The 15,309-nt window shown below is 37.6% G+C and overlaps 1 protein-coding gene across 3 annotated transcripts in view; it reads right to left on the bottom strand.

Annotated features, from left to right (window-relative positions):
- Nucleotides 1-8,840: 8,840 nt before the first annotated feature.
- mvb12bb (multivesicular body subunit 12Bb) overlaps nucleotides 8,841-15,309 on the bottom strand; it is a 53,722-nt gene continuing 47,253 nt past the window's right edge. Inside the window, exons 10-11 of one of the 3 annotated variants that reach the window (XM_084138322.1) lie at nucleotides 9,490-9,570; nucleotides 8,841-9,355 (exon numbers count right to left, since the gene is read on the bottom strand). In XM_084138322.1, coding sequence (XP_083994448.1) covers nucleotides 9,538-9,570 — 33 coding nt within the window. In that variant the 3' untranslated portion in view covers nucleotides 8,841-9,355; nucleotides 9,490-9,537. The other 2 variants (XR_014609418.1, XM_084138321.1) reach the window with 2 other exon arrangements.

The raw sequence follows: 15,309 nt of genomic DNA, 5'->3' as shown, positions 1-15,309 counted from the left end.
AAGGAGAGGATGACCGGGGCCATGTATTGTGAGATTTTGGGGAACAACCTCCTTCCCTCAGTTAGAGCATTGAAGATGGGTCGAGGCTGGGTCTTCCAACATGACAATGACCCGAAGCACACAGCCAGGATAACCAAGGAGTGGCTCTGTAAGAAGCATATCAAGGTTCTGGCGTGGCCTAGCCAGTCTCCAGACCTAAACCCAATAGAGAATCTTTGGAGGGAGCTCAAACTCCGTGTTTCTCAGCGACAGCCCAGAAACCTGACTGATCTAGAGAAGATCTGTGTGGAGGAGTGGGCCAAAATCCCTCCTGCAGTGTGTGCAAACCTGGTGAAAAACTACAGGAAACGTTTGTAATTGCAAACAAAGGCTACTGTACCAAATAGTAACATTGATTTTCTCAGGTGTTCAAATACTTATTTGCAGCTGTATCATACAAATAAATAGTTAAAAAATCATACATTGTGATTTCTGGATTTTTTTTTTTAGATTATGTCTCTCACAGTGGACATGCACCTACGATGACAATTTCAGACCCCTCCATGATTTCTAAGTGGGAGAACTTGCAAAATAGCAGGGTGTTCAAATACTTATTTCCCTCACTGTGTGTATATATATATATATATATATATATATATATATATATATATATATATATATATATATTTTTTTTTTTTTTTTTTTTCAAAGATGTAAAAGAATAAATAGGAAAAAAATATGTCTAATGTCTAAGATGTATAGATATTTGGTTTATTTCAGTGCAAAATTATTATGTAATTTAAAAGATAATAATTGTCTTTGCCATTAAATTTATGATTTAAGCTACAAAGTCTGACCAGAGACCTATATATCAATGAACAGGAAGTATGTCAATACTAATGAAGTTATTAGAGCACCCCCACCTGGATCTGGACACAAGGGGCTTTGACCCGCTGCACTTTAATTTACAAACTTTTAATGGCATTTAGCTGATTCATTTCTTGAACAAGATCTCACAAATATGATTCCCGTATACAAAATTAAACCTAAAACCATACTGACCGGTCATCAAATCAGCTTGAACCATCAACCAAACATAATTAAGCACAGTTTAAAAAACATCTAAATCAGTCCTGTTCTCTGTGTGGGTTTTAGTCAGGGAAAGAGGAGGGAAAACAGCTCTCTGGGGGAGTGTTGGGAGTAACAAGAAAACAAGCTCCCTTTACAAAATCCCTCTCTGTAGTTGTCAGTGTTTTCCCCCTGGACCACTTTCTGAATCATAAACATCTTAACAGGGCCTGCCTCCCCCGGGAGCCTCTGAGAGTTTCCTACAAGCAGGCTCAGGAGCTGCGCTCTTATTGCATCCAGGTGGCCATGGTAAAAAGCGCTGGTCTACCATAAATGTCCCATAAAATGCAAGTGGCACCTCCAGAGGTGGATAGGGTCACTGCACCTGTCTGTGGACTGAGACTCGATGTTTCCTCTTCCGACTCCACTCTCACGCTCCCTCACTCCTATTCTGACACTTTGTTTCTCTCTTTTATTGCCTCGTATCGGCTATCATAATTCCATTATATAGGCTAATCAAAGTATTTACCTGAAATAATATAATATATAACCTCTATTACCCAAAGTTTTCATTCTAAAAGAGCGAAACTATTATAATATAATATAATATATATTAATATAATAACGTTATTTAAAATGAATTTCAGGTTAAGAACATTCAAATTCAATAGTCTAAATTTAGATGTGGACGAATATACAATTTATTTTGACAACACTTTACTTGTTTCACATTACATGTAGTTACTATCGGGGTGTTGGGTTAGTTACTCTATAAAAGTAACTGATTACAGCTGCAGTGCTGGTCAGAATTATTTGCCCCCTTGGTAAATATGATCAAAGATGGCTGTAAAAAATAAATCTGCATTGTTTATCCTTTTGATCTTTCATTCAAAAAATTAGCAAAAATCTAACCTTTCATTGAAGTAAAAGAATTGAAAGTTGGGGGTAAATCACATTATGAAATAAATGTTTTTCTCCAAAACACGTTGGGAACAATTATTTGCCCCCTTTTATTAAATACTTTTTGCAACCTCCTTTTGCCAAGATAACAGCACTGAGTTTTCTCCTATAATGCCTGATGAGTTTGGAGAACACCTGACAAGAGATCAGAGACCATTTCTCCATACAGAATCTCTCCAGATCCTTCAGATAACCAGATCCATGTTGGCGCTTCTTCTCTTCAGTTCAGCCCACTAATTTTCTATAGGGTTCAGGTCAGGGACTGGGATGGCCATTGCAGATGCTTGGTTTTGTGCTCAGTGACACATTTTTGTGTTGATTTTATGTTTGTTTTGTATCGTTGTCCTGTTGAAGATCCAAACATGGCCCGTTATAAGATTTCTAGCAGAGGTTGTTAGGTTTTGATTTTTTATCTGTTTGTATTTGATCGAATCCATGATGCCATGTATCTGAACAAGATGTCCAGGACCTCTGGCAGAAAATTAGGCTGACAGCATTAAAGATACAGCAGAGTATTTCATTTTACACATGGGGTACTTTTTTATCCCTGTATGAACCAAACCCATATTAAGTGTTTGCTGCCAAAAAAGCTTTTTTTTTTTTTTTTTTCATCTGCATTTAATATATTTGTACTTTTATATTTGTACTTAAATAAATATACTCAGGAACCTGCATTTCTCATGATATATACAGTACAACAACTATGACTTCCAATAGGTATTGAGAAGTTTTGTGTTGCTGGCCTCTAAAATAACACTATTCATTGTATCAAATGATAAGTATACAAATTTGTGGCGTTTTTATAGGATATCGCTAAATCCGTAGCATGTGTCCAGTGGTGATTGGTCCATGGGGACCAGCATCCTTCTGGTCAGGTTTAATTGGCCCTCATGTCTGGACATGGGGCCACGTTGCTTTGATCTCACTTAAAAGGAGCTAATTGATCTCTGTGTTAAAACCACTTTGTGGTGTCCCAAGGGGGAGAAAAGAACGGACAAAGGAATCAAAGCTTCTTTTTTTAAGGAGATGAAAATTCAGACGAGGCTGAGGGAAAATTATGACTTTTTCTAGAGGAGAATGAAGAAAAAGAATGGGTAAAAACATCAAATACCATGTCTTGACAGTTAAACTTCCAGACTTAGACAAAGGTGGGATGGTAAAGTGTGTGGGACAGTGAACAAAAAGCGAGAGAGAGAGAGAGAGAGAGAGAGAGAGAGAGAGAGAGAGAGAGAGAGAGAGAGAGAGAGAGAGAGAGAGAGAGAGAGAGAGAGAGAGAGAGAGAGAGAGAGAAAGATCACCTCACGCCTGGGCCCACTGCTCCTCAATTACTCTAATGTGACTCATATGGCCGAGGTATTCTGACAGAGAGCGATAAAGAACCCTTGCACTTGCCTTGCTCTTTGATATCACTCTTTGCTCTATGCCAGATCCAGACGTGATGGTTTACGTTCCCCCCTTGAGTCCATTTTGAGCTTGTTAAAGGAGAAGTGCAGCGAAGACCACACATTTCAATCTCCCTCCACGCTTCTCCTGCAACGGCATGCTGCTCTCTTAACCTTAGATGATGTCACCAACACAGAAACGCATGGAAATAAATGTACAGATGCTTTATGGCTTTTCACAATAACCCTTGTTAAAGGTGATTGGTAAATGAGGAGTCTATGGATGTGTGTGTTGAGCAACGAAGTCCACGGCAATCATTCAGTGCTCGATCCTTACATATATAACTTTCTGGCGAATCTACGCCATTCAATGTTATTTTAAACAAATTTTTTTTTTTTGAAGGGGAGAGGACAGGAAATAATGGGGGGGGGGGGGGGGGGGGGGGCACTAAACACGATTTGAACTCTTGCACCATACATATAGGCCTACACACAACAAACCACTAAGCCACGCCTCCAATATCAGAAATATTAAAGGGGGCATATCATGAAAATCTGACTATTTCCGTGTTTAAGTGCATAATCGGGTGCATCTACCAACCCAGAAAACGTGACCCAGTAACTTTGTTTTGGTAAGCCTTTCTCTGCAAGCATGTACAAAAAATAAGCCCATCAGATTTCACTCCCCTTCTGACATAGGAAGGGGATCTTATTATAATATTACCGCCCCTTAATCTGCACGTTTCCACCCACGGCGCCACCATTTGGTTTTCGTAGGCGACAACAGTGTAACCAGTTCTAATGCAATGGCAAAAGTTCGAGCAAATCACATAAACTGTTCTGTCTTATAAAAACCGAAGGGAACTGTGTCAATTTGTTTAAAAGTTAAACATGACGGTACATGCAAGTGATGGAATCAATGTAACTCCACAACAACTACATAAATGTATCCACTAACCATTCAAACAAGTCCAGGTGCAGTCTAAAAGTTGCAACCTCTTCCTAAGTCTCTCCGTAAGGCTTCACCTCTACTGGTTATTGCTGAGATTTTGGATGAGTGAGATTATTCGTGTGTTTTGTTATTGCCGGAGTATCAGAAGCTCCTGTAAAGGATCGGCCCTCTTCTCTTTTGCATTTAAAGGGACACAAACCAAAAAATCTGGGGGGTATTTTGAGCTGAAATTTCACAAACACATACTGGGGACACCATAGATTTATATTACATCTTGTGAAAAGGGGCATAATATTTGACATTTAACCAAGGTCATGCAATTAAGTTTAACCCTTAAATGCATGACTGTTTTGCCAATCATTATTACATTCTCGGGTTTTTAGTGACCCGGATCTATATCTAACATGGATGGATTTCTACCTGTCGCAATAATATAAAACTCTCCTGATATTAGAGTAACAATTAAAGAATAATAAAATAAAGCATATTTTGTGACCTTATGGAGCTTGGAAGGTTCAGTTTGAGCAGATGTTTTATACCATCATCACTGTCCTCATCAGAGTTCATTTCCCAGTACATTCAGCATCTGGCTCATATTCACAATCTCAAACATATTCTCAAAACTATCATTTTCAACATCTTCAAAATTGATCTCCATCAAGTGACAGTGACACTAACTTCACTTGTCTGAAGTTTAAAATCATTGGTTAGCCGTAAGCCAATCACATAACGTTTGGTTATGGCGTGTGTTATGCGCATGCTCAGCCGCATCTAACTTCCACTGTAAACACATGTATGATGCGAAAACAAAACCATCGAGCGAAATACCGGAGTGAACATGGCTGTGAACGACTTTTGCAGATTATGTGAAGTAAATCTACGCATCCACGGTACAATCAGTGTCTACGTCGTCACGGCTCTCAGCCCGCCCTCTGTTCGTTGATTGGCCGGCTGTTTTCAGGCCAGAGGAAAACGGAAAGCTATTACGCTGTCTCAGACTGAGTACAGAAGTGAAATGAAATTGAGCGGAAGTACGAAGTCTGACGTAGTCAGGCTACTGGTAACTATGAGTGAAACATCACTTGTCTGGTACATCATTGTGTATCAGACATCGCCACCCTGTGGAATAAAGGTGAATTGCACTTATTCAGTCATCAAAGATTCAGTTATTGTTGTGCAGAACAAAATATAGGCCTACTTACACTGTTACACACCTTGGGTCATTATTAGCAACCCTATATAATTTTTTCAAAAACTTAATGGAAAAAACTGGTATCCTTTTATAATTGTATTATTTTGTCTTGTTATATTGTTTATAATGAATAGATTGAGGAAGGTTAAGAATGTCTAACTTTTAATGAGGAGGATGGTAGGACGTCCAAGGTCACTATAAACACCCGAGGTATGCATTTAAGGGTTAAAGAGGTTTTCCACATTGTTTTTGTATGTATATAAAAAGTATAAAAATATCTATCTTTATTTTTTATTTATCATACACACGTTGGGATTTGGGGTTATATCAAAACCCTCCATACTCCATAGACATAATAATTTTATACTGTAAAATCAATCTATCCCCTGGACTTAACCATTGCAGGAAACTTTCTGCATTTTTACATAAAAATAATAATAAGTTAGTATTACATACTGTTTTCATCATGGGGACCAAAATGACCAAAAAGCAGAACAACTGTTTTCAACATTGATAATAATAAATGTTTCTTGAGAACAAAATTATTTCTGAAGGATCATGTGACACTAAAGACTGGAGTAATGGCTGCTAAAAATTCAGATTTACCATCACAGTAATACATTATATTGTAAAATATTTCAATAGAAAACTTTTATTTTAAGTAATAATAATATTTGACAACATTCCAGTTTTTACTGTAGTTTTGATCAAAAAAATGCAGCCTGGATGAGCACAGGAGACTTGATAAAAAATATTTTAATATATTTTAATAAAGTATTAGTAAAAGATCAAATTAACATTAAGATTAATAAATGCTTTAGATGTATTTTTTAACGTTAGTTCATGTTAACTAATGTAGTTTCATTAACGATTAACAAATGGAACCTTATGTAAAGTATTACAAAAAAAATCTCACCGACCTCAAACTTTTGTCTTTTGAACAGTATATATAATCTTAAAAATCATGGGGCATTGTGGTAAGATCTGATATCACATAAAAAAATAAATAATAATAAAAAATTATATATGAATGAAAATGACTACACCAACATAAGTACTTTTTTAGGGTCAGGTCAGGTAGAAATAGCTCTTTATCTGCACACTTTTGCCATCTTTAGACTGTGCGCACCTGTAATTTGAAAGAGGAGTTAGGCCACGTTTATTTTACAGACATTAGCCGCATCCAAACAGTGCATTGATTTTATGATACACATCCGATTGCATGTTTCATGAGAACCCACAAACTTGGCCTGACTACTATACCTGGCAAGAAGAGCTACACAATCGTGTCCACAAGCATTTGTCATGTAGTACTATGAATGTCTAATGCATGTACATGGAGAGTTCATCCTGTGTTTTATCAACGGTTTAAACTCTGTAAATTTCATTATGTGTAGGTTCCTCCTCAGAGACCCTGTCCATCCGAAGGCATGAAAGACCCATCACGGGATTCCAGCTTATTCTCATGGACAAGTTTCCATGTATTCGCCTATGTCTTACTTTGTGTGTGAGTGTCTGTGAAAAGAAAAGAGAGACTAACAAGGTTGAGTCCACGTGCCCAGCAATGGATGGCTCCCTCTGCTCTTCTCTACATTGGAAGCAGATGACTATATCAGCGGCCTACAAAAACACAGTCCTGTCCGTTCATGCACACCGAGCCATGGTCTGACAAACCTCTCATCTCTTTCTCTCTCCATCTTCTATAAAATAGAGAAACATAGAAAGACATAGAGAAAACAAGAAACAGAAACATACCAATTTATCATAATGAATGTGCTCATTGATCAACTAGACCTATATAAAGAGTTTGTTTTCTAATTACAAGCATAAAGATAAATAGACTAGCCGAGAATAGTTCGCCTCTATATTTCATGCCAAACCATTCCCTTCAAACACACATGGATTAATCACACTAAAGGCTCTGACCAATGAGAGAACCAGTCCTTTTCATTTTACAGTGCGGTCTCAGGATATTATTATTATTTTCCCTATCATAAAGCCATAGCGCGGCTGAAAGTAAAACCATGTGAGGTGGTTGTTTGAAGAGGGAGTGATGCTGTGGGTGGGAGTTGTGGTTCTGAGAAAGACCCCATATTCAGCCCCATCTGGAGGTGAGGGTCCATGGCGAAGTGACTGTTGGATTTTCATTGCACTTATTTAATTGCAATAAGAGCGTTATATTTTCACCATAGAGTAAGAAAAAAAAAGTTGTTATGGGACCACTGACATAACAATGAGTACATTAAGTTATGATGACCACCTATTACTCATCATCACTAGTACTCTGCAACAGTGTTAACAACACTGATACATAGGCAACCAAACATAATAGAGAAATTCTAAGATTCTTAAAGGTACAGAAGCAAACCGTTGCTGCTGGGCAAAAACCTTGTATCTCCATATTTCATCGTTTTTATTTATTTTCATGAATCATTTCTATTGGTCAGCCTTCACATGTTTCTGTGGGTTTTGCAAAAACTTAACCAATGAAAAGTATTAAAAAGAGCTTTTGACTAAACATCTTAACTCCATTGGCTCCTCAAATTGTCAGTCAAACCTCATAACTCCACACGCCTATATCGTGAACGAACTGCCGCACACAGTTTGGACTGTCTCTTCTTGTTTGTGGTGCAAAAGTAAATAATAAAGAACTGTTTGATTGAACAAGTACAGCGTTTTCTTTACTCAAGAAACACTATATAATATAAAGACTAATGTTTGATGTATTTGAGGAACGGAGAAGAATGCCTTAGTCTAGCATTTGTCATCGAGTCTTAGCCAATACTGTCTTAAATAGCCTGTGTGAAGCACTTTGTCTTTAATAACTTGAGATTTGGGCGAAATTACGAGAATACAGAAAAAAATGGCTGATCGCATAGCTACAGTAAACTTATAACCTGGAAGTTGATGAAAATGTAATGTGATGCACTTGCGGCCTCAGATCCGGCTGTTCTAATGACGGACAAAACAAGCAGGTTCGAAATTTGCGGGTCAAAACCCTCTTTACTCCATTTGAGCTTGATTTTGATAATATGTTAATAATATAATGACACAGGTAAGTGTCTGACTATATATAAAGCCATAATATCAGCTTTGACAACGCAGTGTTTAATTAGATATATATATATATATATATATATATATATATATATATATAAAAATACAGTGTTTTTTCCATTTCTTGAAAAGTAGCGTTTTTGGAGATACCAGGTTTCTGCCCATCAGCGATGAAATATAGCCTAATAAATTATACAGGTCATAGGGAGGCTTAAAAAAGGTTATGATAAACTAAATTACAACTGTTTTTGGTACAAAACACCTTTACTAACATAGTGTATAAAATATAGGGATGCATAATCAATAAAAAGCCAATATAAAAATTATATTCCATCATGTATAACGTTCAAAATAAGACTAAAAACGAATCGTTTTTAATGCCACAAGTCACAACATTATATTGTACAGTATGAAAATGGATATCAATTTTGATATTCGCTAAAGATTACATTTAACGGTGCTATTAGTGTTTTTTAAAGATTAACTTAGAGTGAGTGCAATAGCTGACACTGAAGGTAATCTAAAATGCATAAATACATGAGCAATTAAATACCATATGTTAATAACAATATACTAATAATGATTACTAATAATATACACAAAAAGAAACCCCACTAAATTATAGTGACCTGTGGTAAACCTCCAAGTAGGTGCTGTCACGTATGCTCTCCATCTTCCCATCTTCACCAGTCCAGTCATCCAGCCAGAAACTAGATTTCCCAGCATCCCTCCTGTCCCTCACCTGCACCTGCCCCTCATCAGGACCTGAATAAAAGCACACACCTCACAGTCACTCTTTGTCTGGTCTCCAATACGGCTGTATTACTACTTACCAGTGAAATCTCCTTGTGAGACTGTAGCGAACTCCTGGAAGCTAATGTTTGGAACATTACACTTACCTGTCTACTCACCCTACTCCACCAAGAGGTGTGTGCTCTCTCGACTCTTCACGCTCCAGTCACCACCAGTCCCCCGTTACCCTGGTAAAAAGGAAAGAGAACCTGTTAGTCAGTATTCATCTGCTCATTATACTGTCTGCTTCATTACTCGCCTGCTTAACTGTGCATATCATCTCTGTCAATGAATACCTGTTTGGGTTGAACTAACTCTCTGTCTCTGAATCTGGTAGTCCCTGACTGCAGCACGATGACTATATATATATATATATATATATATATATATATATATATATACACAGGGGTTGGCCAATGAAACAAACACCTGGTTTTAGACTACAATTTATTAGTATGGTGTAGGGCCTCCTTTTTTGCAGCCAATACAGCATCACTTCATCTTGGGAACGACAGATACAAGTCCTTCGCAGAGGCCAGAGGGATTTTGAGCCATTCCTCTTCCAGAACAGTGGTCAGGTCACAATGTGATGCTGGTGGAGGAAAACGTTTTCTGACTTGCTCCTCTAAACACCCCAAAGTGGCTCAATAATATTCAGATCTGGTGACTGTGCAGGCCATGGGAGATGTTCAACTTCACTTTCATGTTCAACAAACCATTCTGTCACGTTTTACTGTGTATTATTGCATTATCGTGCTGATACATGGCATCACCTTCAGGGTACAATGTTTGAACAATAGGTTCACATGGTCCTCCAGAATGGTTCAGTAGTCCTTGGAAGTGATGCGCCCATCAAGCACAGAGAATATGTGTTTCCCATACAACGACATACCTCGCTGCTTCACTACCATAGTATGATGCATCGTTGAAGAAATCATCCAGCTACTCACAGCTGTTTCCCGAAACCGCACGGTCGCAAATTGGTCGTTCAACCACGTTGGTTGATGTCATGCATGTGGTGGAGTAATAACTACTTTTAATGAATCTGTTTGAGATCGAATTAATGCTAGATGTTTTGGTATAAATGACTGACATGGCATCTGAGGACTATTTCTCATTTTTCCTCAGTTATTTTGCTTTATTTCCAGATTCAATCATAGACTCATTCTTGCGTATTACAGCACGTTCGCACATGCGCACTCTTCAAAAACAGTGCTTTAAATCTCTTGACGAGCTAAAAGACATAAATGACATTTGTATGTATTCTAAATAAAAGACACAGGTTGTACTGAATGTCAGCTTGCTTATTTTGCTCAAGATAATGATTTATTGAGTCCACATGTCATGCAAACAAAGAACTATGATTCTAACCACAGGTCGAGAGCTGCCGTTCCAAAACACAACTTTGCGATGCTGTTTGCGAATGTTCATTGAAACTATGGTTTCGGGAAACACTGACTTGTTGAACTACGCTGATAACGCCGGAACTTGCGATCATAGTTGGCTAACGATGCTTTTGGGAAACGCACCCCAGAATGGTTCAGTAGTCCTTGGAAGTGATGCGCCCATCAAGCACAGAATACTGATATTGCAGTCCAAACCATCATTGATCCTCCCCCGTGCTTCACTCTGGGCAGCAACTATCCGGGTGTTAAGGCTCTTTGTGGCTCATCCACACCATAACTCCCACGGATGTGAGGAAGACAGTGAAGGTGGACTCATCAGAGAACAATAAATGTTTCACATTGTCCACAGCCCAAGATTTCCTGCTGGCACCACTGAAATCAATGTTTGACATTGGCACGGGTGACCAAAGGTTTGGCTATGGTAGCCCGACCCTATGGAGCTCCCGATGAACAGTTTTGGCGGAAACAGGAGAGTCGAGGTGCACATTTAATTCTACAGTGATTTTGGCAGCTGTGGCTTTGTTTTTTGGATACAATCCATGTTAGTACCTCGACATCCCCTTCAGACAGCTTCCTCTTGCGTCAACAGTTACTCCTGTTGGAGTTCTTCGTGGAGGTATGCCGACATTACCCTGGACACGTGGCTCTCGATACACCACAGAGACTTGCTGTCCTGGGGTCTACACTATGATGGTAATTGAACAATCTCAGGGTTACTGGATTAGTTTCAAGTTGACAAAACCAACCCAATTCAATCAGGCTTTGTTTGTACCATGATGCTGATCATCAACTTTGTATGTCAACTCTAAGATAAAAATACTTCTATTAATATTATAGAGATCCTTTGAATAACTTATGTCGAACAGCGTGGTCTTCGAGTCAAAATGCTTGATAACCACTTCTCCAGATTGTGTTTACCTGACATGTCTTGGTTAGTGGATGAGTTGACTGGGAAACTAAACCCCGGCCTAGTCAGAGACTAAAATGCATGTTTGAGTTGTCTTAACTGAAAGCGACTTGCACTGACAAATCTTGGAATATATCAGTGCGATTGTTTGTCTTAAGATAACTGTCACCAGTAATGTTTTTTTTTCTAATGCACATTTAAAAAGCTACTTAAATGTCCTAATTGAACTAAGACCTAATCCTGGCTTAAACTAAGCCCTGTCTATGAAACCAGGCCTATATGTTCTATCTGCTCAATGAGAGTGAAGTTGACAGAAAGGACAGCCATGAGACTGTCGTGTCTCCACAGCTCATGATGCCTAAACGGGCCAGTGAGACAGAACCTGTGCCTGTGTGTCTCGTGTTGCTGCTGTGTGTTACTAAAATCATCAACACACCAGTGACTCTGACACCCACACACTCTAGAAACCCCTATTAGTTTGTCTGGGGAAAAGAGCAAGAGTGACAAGAACAAAGACAGCCCAAATGCATCTGTGGTCACAAATACGAGGGAAGCGTCTGGGAGAGCTAAAAGTCATTAACACACTTTTTTTTCTGTAAAATTAAACACAAAAGCGGGGCTCTCTGGGATTAATGGAGGTTGATGTGCTGTAATGTTTTGCCAAGGGATGTCAGGGTCCTTGTTAAACTGTTCTATTAAAAAGAAAAAAAAAAGAAAAAATTAGATGACTTATTGCAAACTACTGTATTTCATATGTCAGGCTTTACAGTGTTAAGCATAAAGTGTACCTCAAGTTACTGGAAATGAGACTGAAAACAAATCCTATATGAAGGCTCATAAGAGTGGGGTTAGGTGTGTCTCTTTACTGAATATTTTCTCAGGGTGGGTAAAAAAGTAACACAATAAGATAAAAGCATCTTCCACATAGTTAAAAAACAATTATGTCTCACTGAGTATGTTGTGGTGCAAAGTACAAATGAAAATACATTCTAAAATGAGTTTAATGCAACTTTATTTTTGTTTTGTTTTCAAAGAACTGAATAAAACAACATTCATGGTAAGACATTCCTATTTGTGTACAATTGGACTAGTTACTGTTGTTTAAAAATTAAAATAATAATAATAAAAACATTTAAAAGAAAATCATAATGAAGTATTTTGGCAGATTATTATATTAAAATTACAATATTAAAACAACAAAATAGAAACAAAAATAGAAACAGTATTTTAGCCTGCCTTTAGCCAGCCTGCCTTTCATTTGAAACAGTATATTCAATAATTAAAAAAACAATGCTGGATGTACTTGATTTTTATCCATTTGACCATGTTAAATCTTTATATGGCACGGAGGAGAGAAGTTTTCTGGAAAAAAAAAAAAAAAACCCTGAATGGTTCACAATAAGACCAGGAACAAGAAAGTAAATAAAATTAATGTGAACTCTAAGGGTACGTTTACACAAAGATGTACTAAAACCGGAAAAGTTTTTCCTTTGTGTTGTTTTTGCGTACAGACAACAATGTTGTCAAAACGATCCCTGTTCACAAGGATCCGCAAAAATGACTAAAAACACTGTATTATGCTGCCAGGCCAGTAGTTGGCGATGTTACTTTGTAAAGAAACACTAGGCGCCTATAGACTGAACGCGTAATGCGCATGACGCCACCGTTTCCACATTCACATTTTTGTAGTTAACACAGAGATGATAAATGGTATCATTTTCAAAAACTTTAACTTTCAAACCCATTTTCAAAAGCACTGCTGACATGTGAATGAACAGTCAATGAAAAGTTGTCAGTTTTTAGTTAAAAATGGTGTCGTGTAAACGGCGCATAAACTCTGATCTTTGGATTGCTAGATGAAATAAAATGAGAGCTTTACACTGTTTGCTTCCTGTTATTGGTGAATCTTCACTCTCTAGAGTCACTGGGTTTATGGGAAGGCTGCAGCGCTGTGTTCATTGTTGAAACAATAGTTGTACTGTAAAAAAAAGAATAAAAACGAATTATGACTTTGACAATTTAACAGCAAAAAACAATGTTGACAATGCTATCAACAATGATATTTTTGTGTGTTGCATTGTATTGCAACTCTCCTCTAGACTGAATGCAGCATGCAATTCACCATTGCATAATTTCATCTAATAGCAACTATAACACTTTGTTTTATTGCCTCTCTTACAGATCAAATTGGTCTTTACCCAGTAAATGCTGCTGAATGGCGCCCCCTTTAGTACGTGACCAAAAACAGCCACTGAATCATGAATGCAAACTAATGAACTGCTTTCCACAAAACACTATATCTCATGACTTATCACTAATTTAAGCCTTTTCCTTCCCTCATAAATAAATTTATTACATCTAAATGCCCTGACATTATGTCCAAATACAGTGCAAGAAGTAGTCTGTTACATGTATATCTTTAAGACTAGGCAAAACTCAAATAAAGACATATCATAAAGGATTTTGTTAAGCACAGAGACATCGTGTGTTCACTCAATTAAAAATAAGGAATTCACAGAATCACTTACCCCTGCTTTTATCTTCAGTTACATTTTGAATAAATAATTAATATAAATTAATAATTATAGCCTATTATATAATTACTGTATAGCCTGTTGTTTAAATAATTAGCCTGTTATATAAAAAAAACAAAAAAAAAACATATCATTTATAGTGACTAAAATAGGAGGATTGGGATTTACATCATTTAAAAGAACATTATATATAGTAATCACATCTAAAAATAAAAATAGAGACAGCATTCATTTATTCCTTTAACGTTTTTTAAAAATGGAAAATAAATATGATTGAACATAAGGTCTTGCTTTTAAGCTTCATAAAATGCCCTTGTAAGGTGTTATGCTGAATCGCAGCACTAGGTGATGCTGGAGGATCACACAACAACACTGTTCTTCCTTTCAGAAATCTCTCTTTCTCTCCCTTTCATCTACCTGAAGCAAAACTGCAAGTTCCACCAACATGTCACACGTCACACGCCGCTTAGTTATAATAAAAAGTCACACACAACACCTGAGTAATAAATAAGCAAGTACGTGTGTGTATGTGCGCGCATGTATAAATGATGGATGGATAGGAATAGGCTGTTATCACAGAGTGCATGAATCACTGCCTGCCATTTTTACACAGGCCCGTGACAGGACAGTGACATGCGGAACATGGGCGGCAGCCTCCGAGATGAGCAGATCTTCATTTCCTGTTCCTGCTCAGAGCAGGTGAAAATATGTGACATGTTGTCTTCATTAATTCCCCCTTCATTTGAATTTCTCCCCGCCTGGGTGTCCTATCAGTCTCTTTCTCCCTCACATGACCATATGTACAGTCACACACACACTCACACGTCCATTATAGCATGTTATAGGTCTGGTTTAAAGCCATGCATGACATCACATATTGTGCATCTTTATATTCCATGTTTTATTGTATATTCTAGGTAGCTGAAAACACGCGTGCACACACACACACACATCCTGAATCATTAGCCTCCCTTCAATAACATTTTTCAGCTGTGCAAACTACATAAAGACGTCAGCTCAAATCACTAACTAATTAACACTTAAAAAGACACAAATTAGATATGCGTGGCTAAAAGCAAT

The sequence above is a fragment of the Abramis brama genome, assembly GCF_963993115.1.
Source record: "Abramis brama genome assembly, chromosome: 16".
Taxonomy (NCBI): domain Eukaryota; kingdom Metazoa; phylum Chordata; class Actinopteri; order Cypriniformes; family Leuciscidae; genus Abramis; species Abramis brama.
This window is presented reverse-complemented; position numbering and strand designations above follow the sequence as displayed.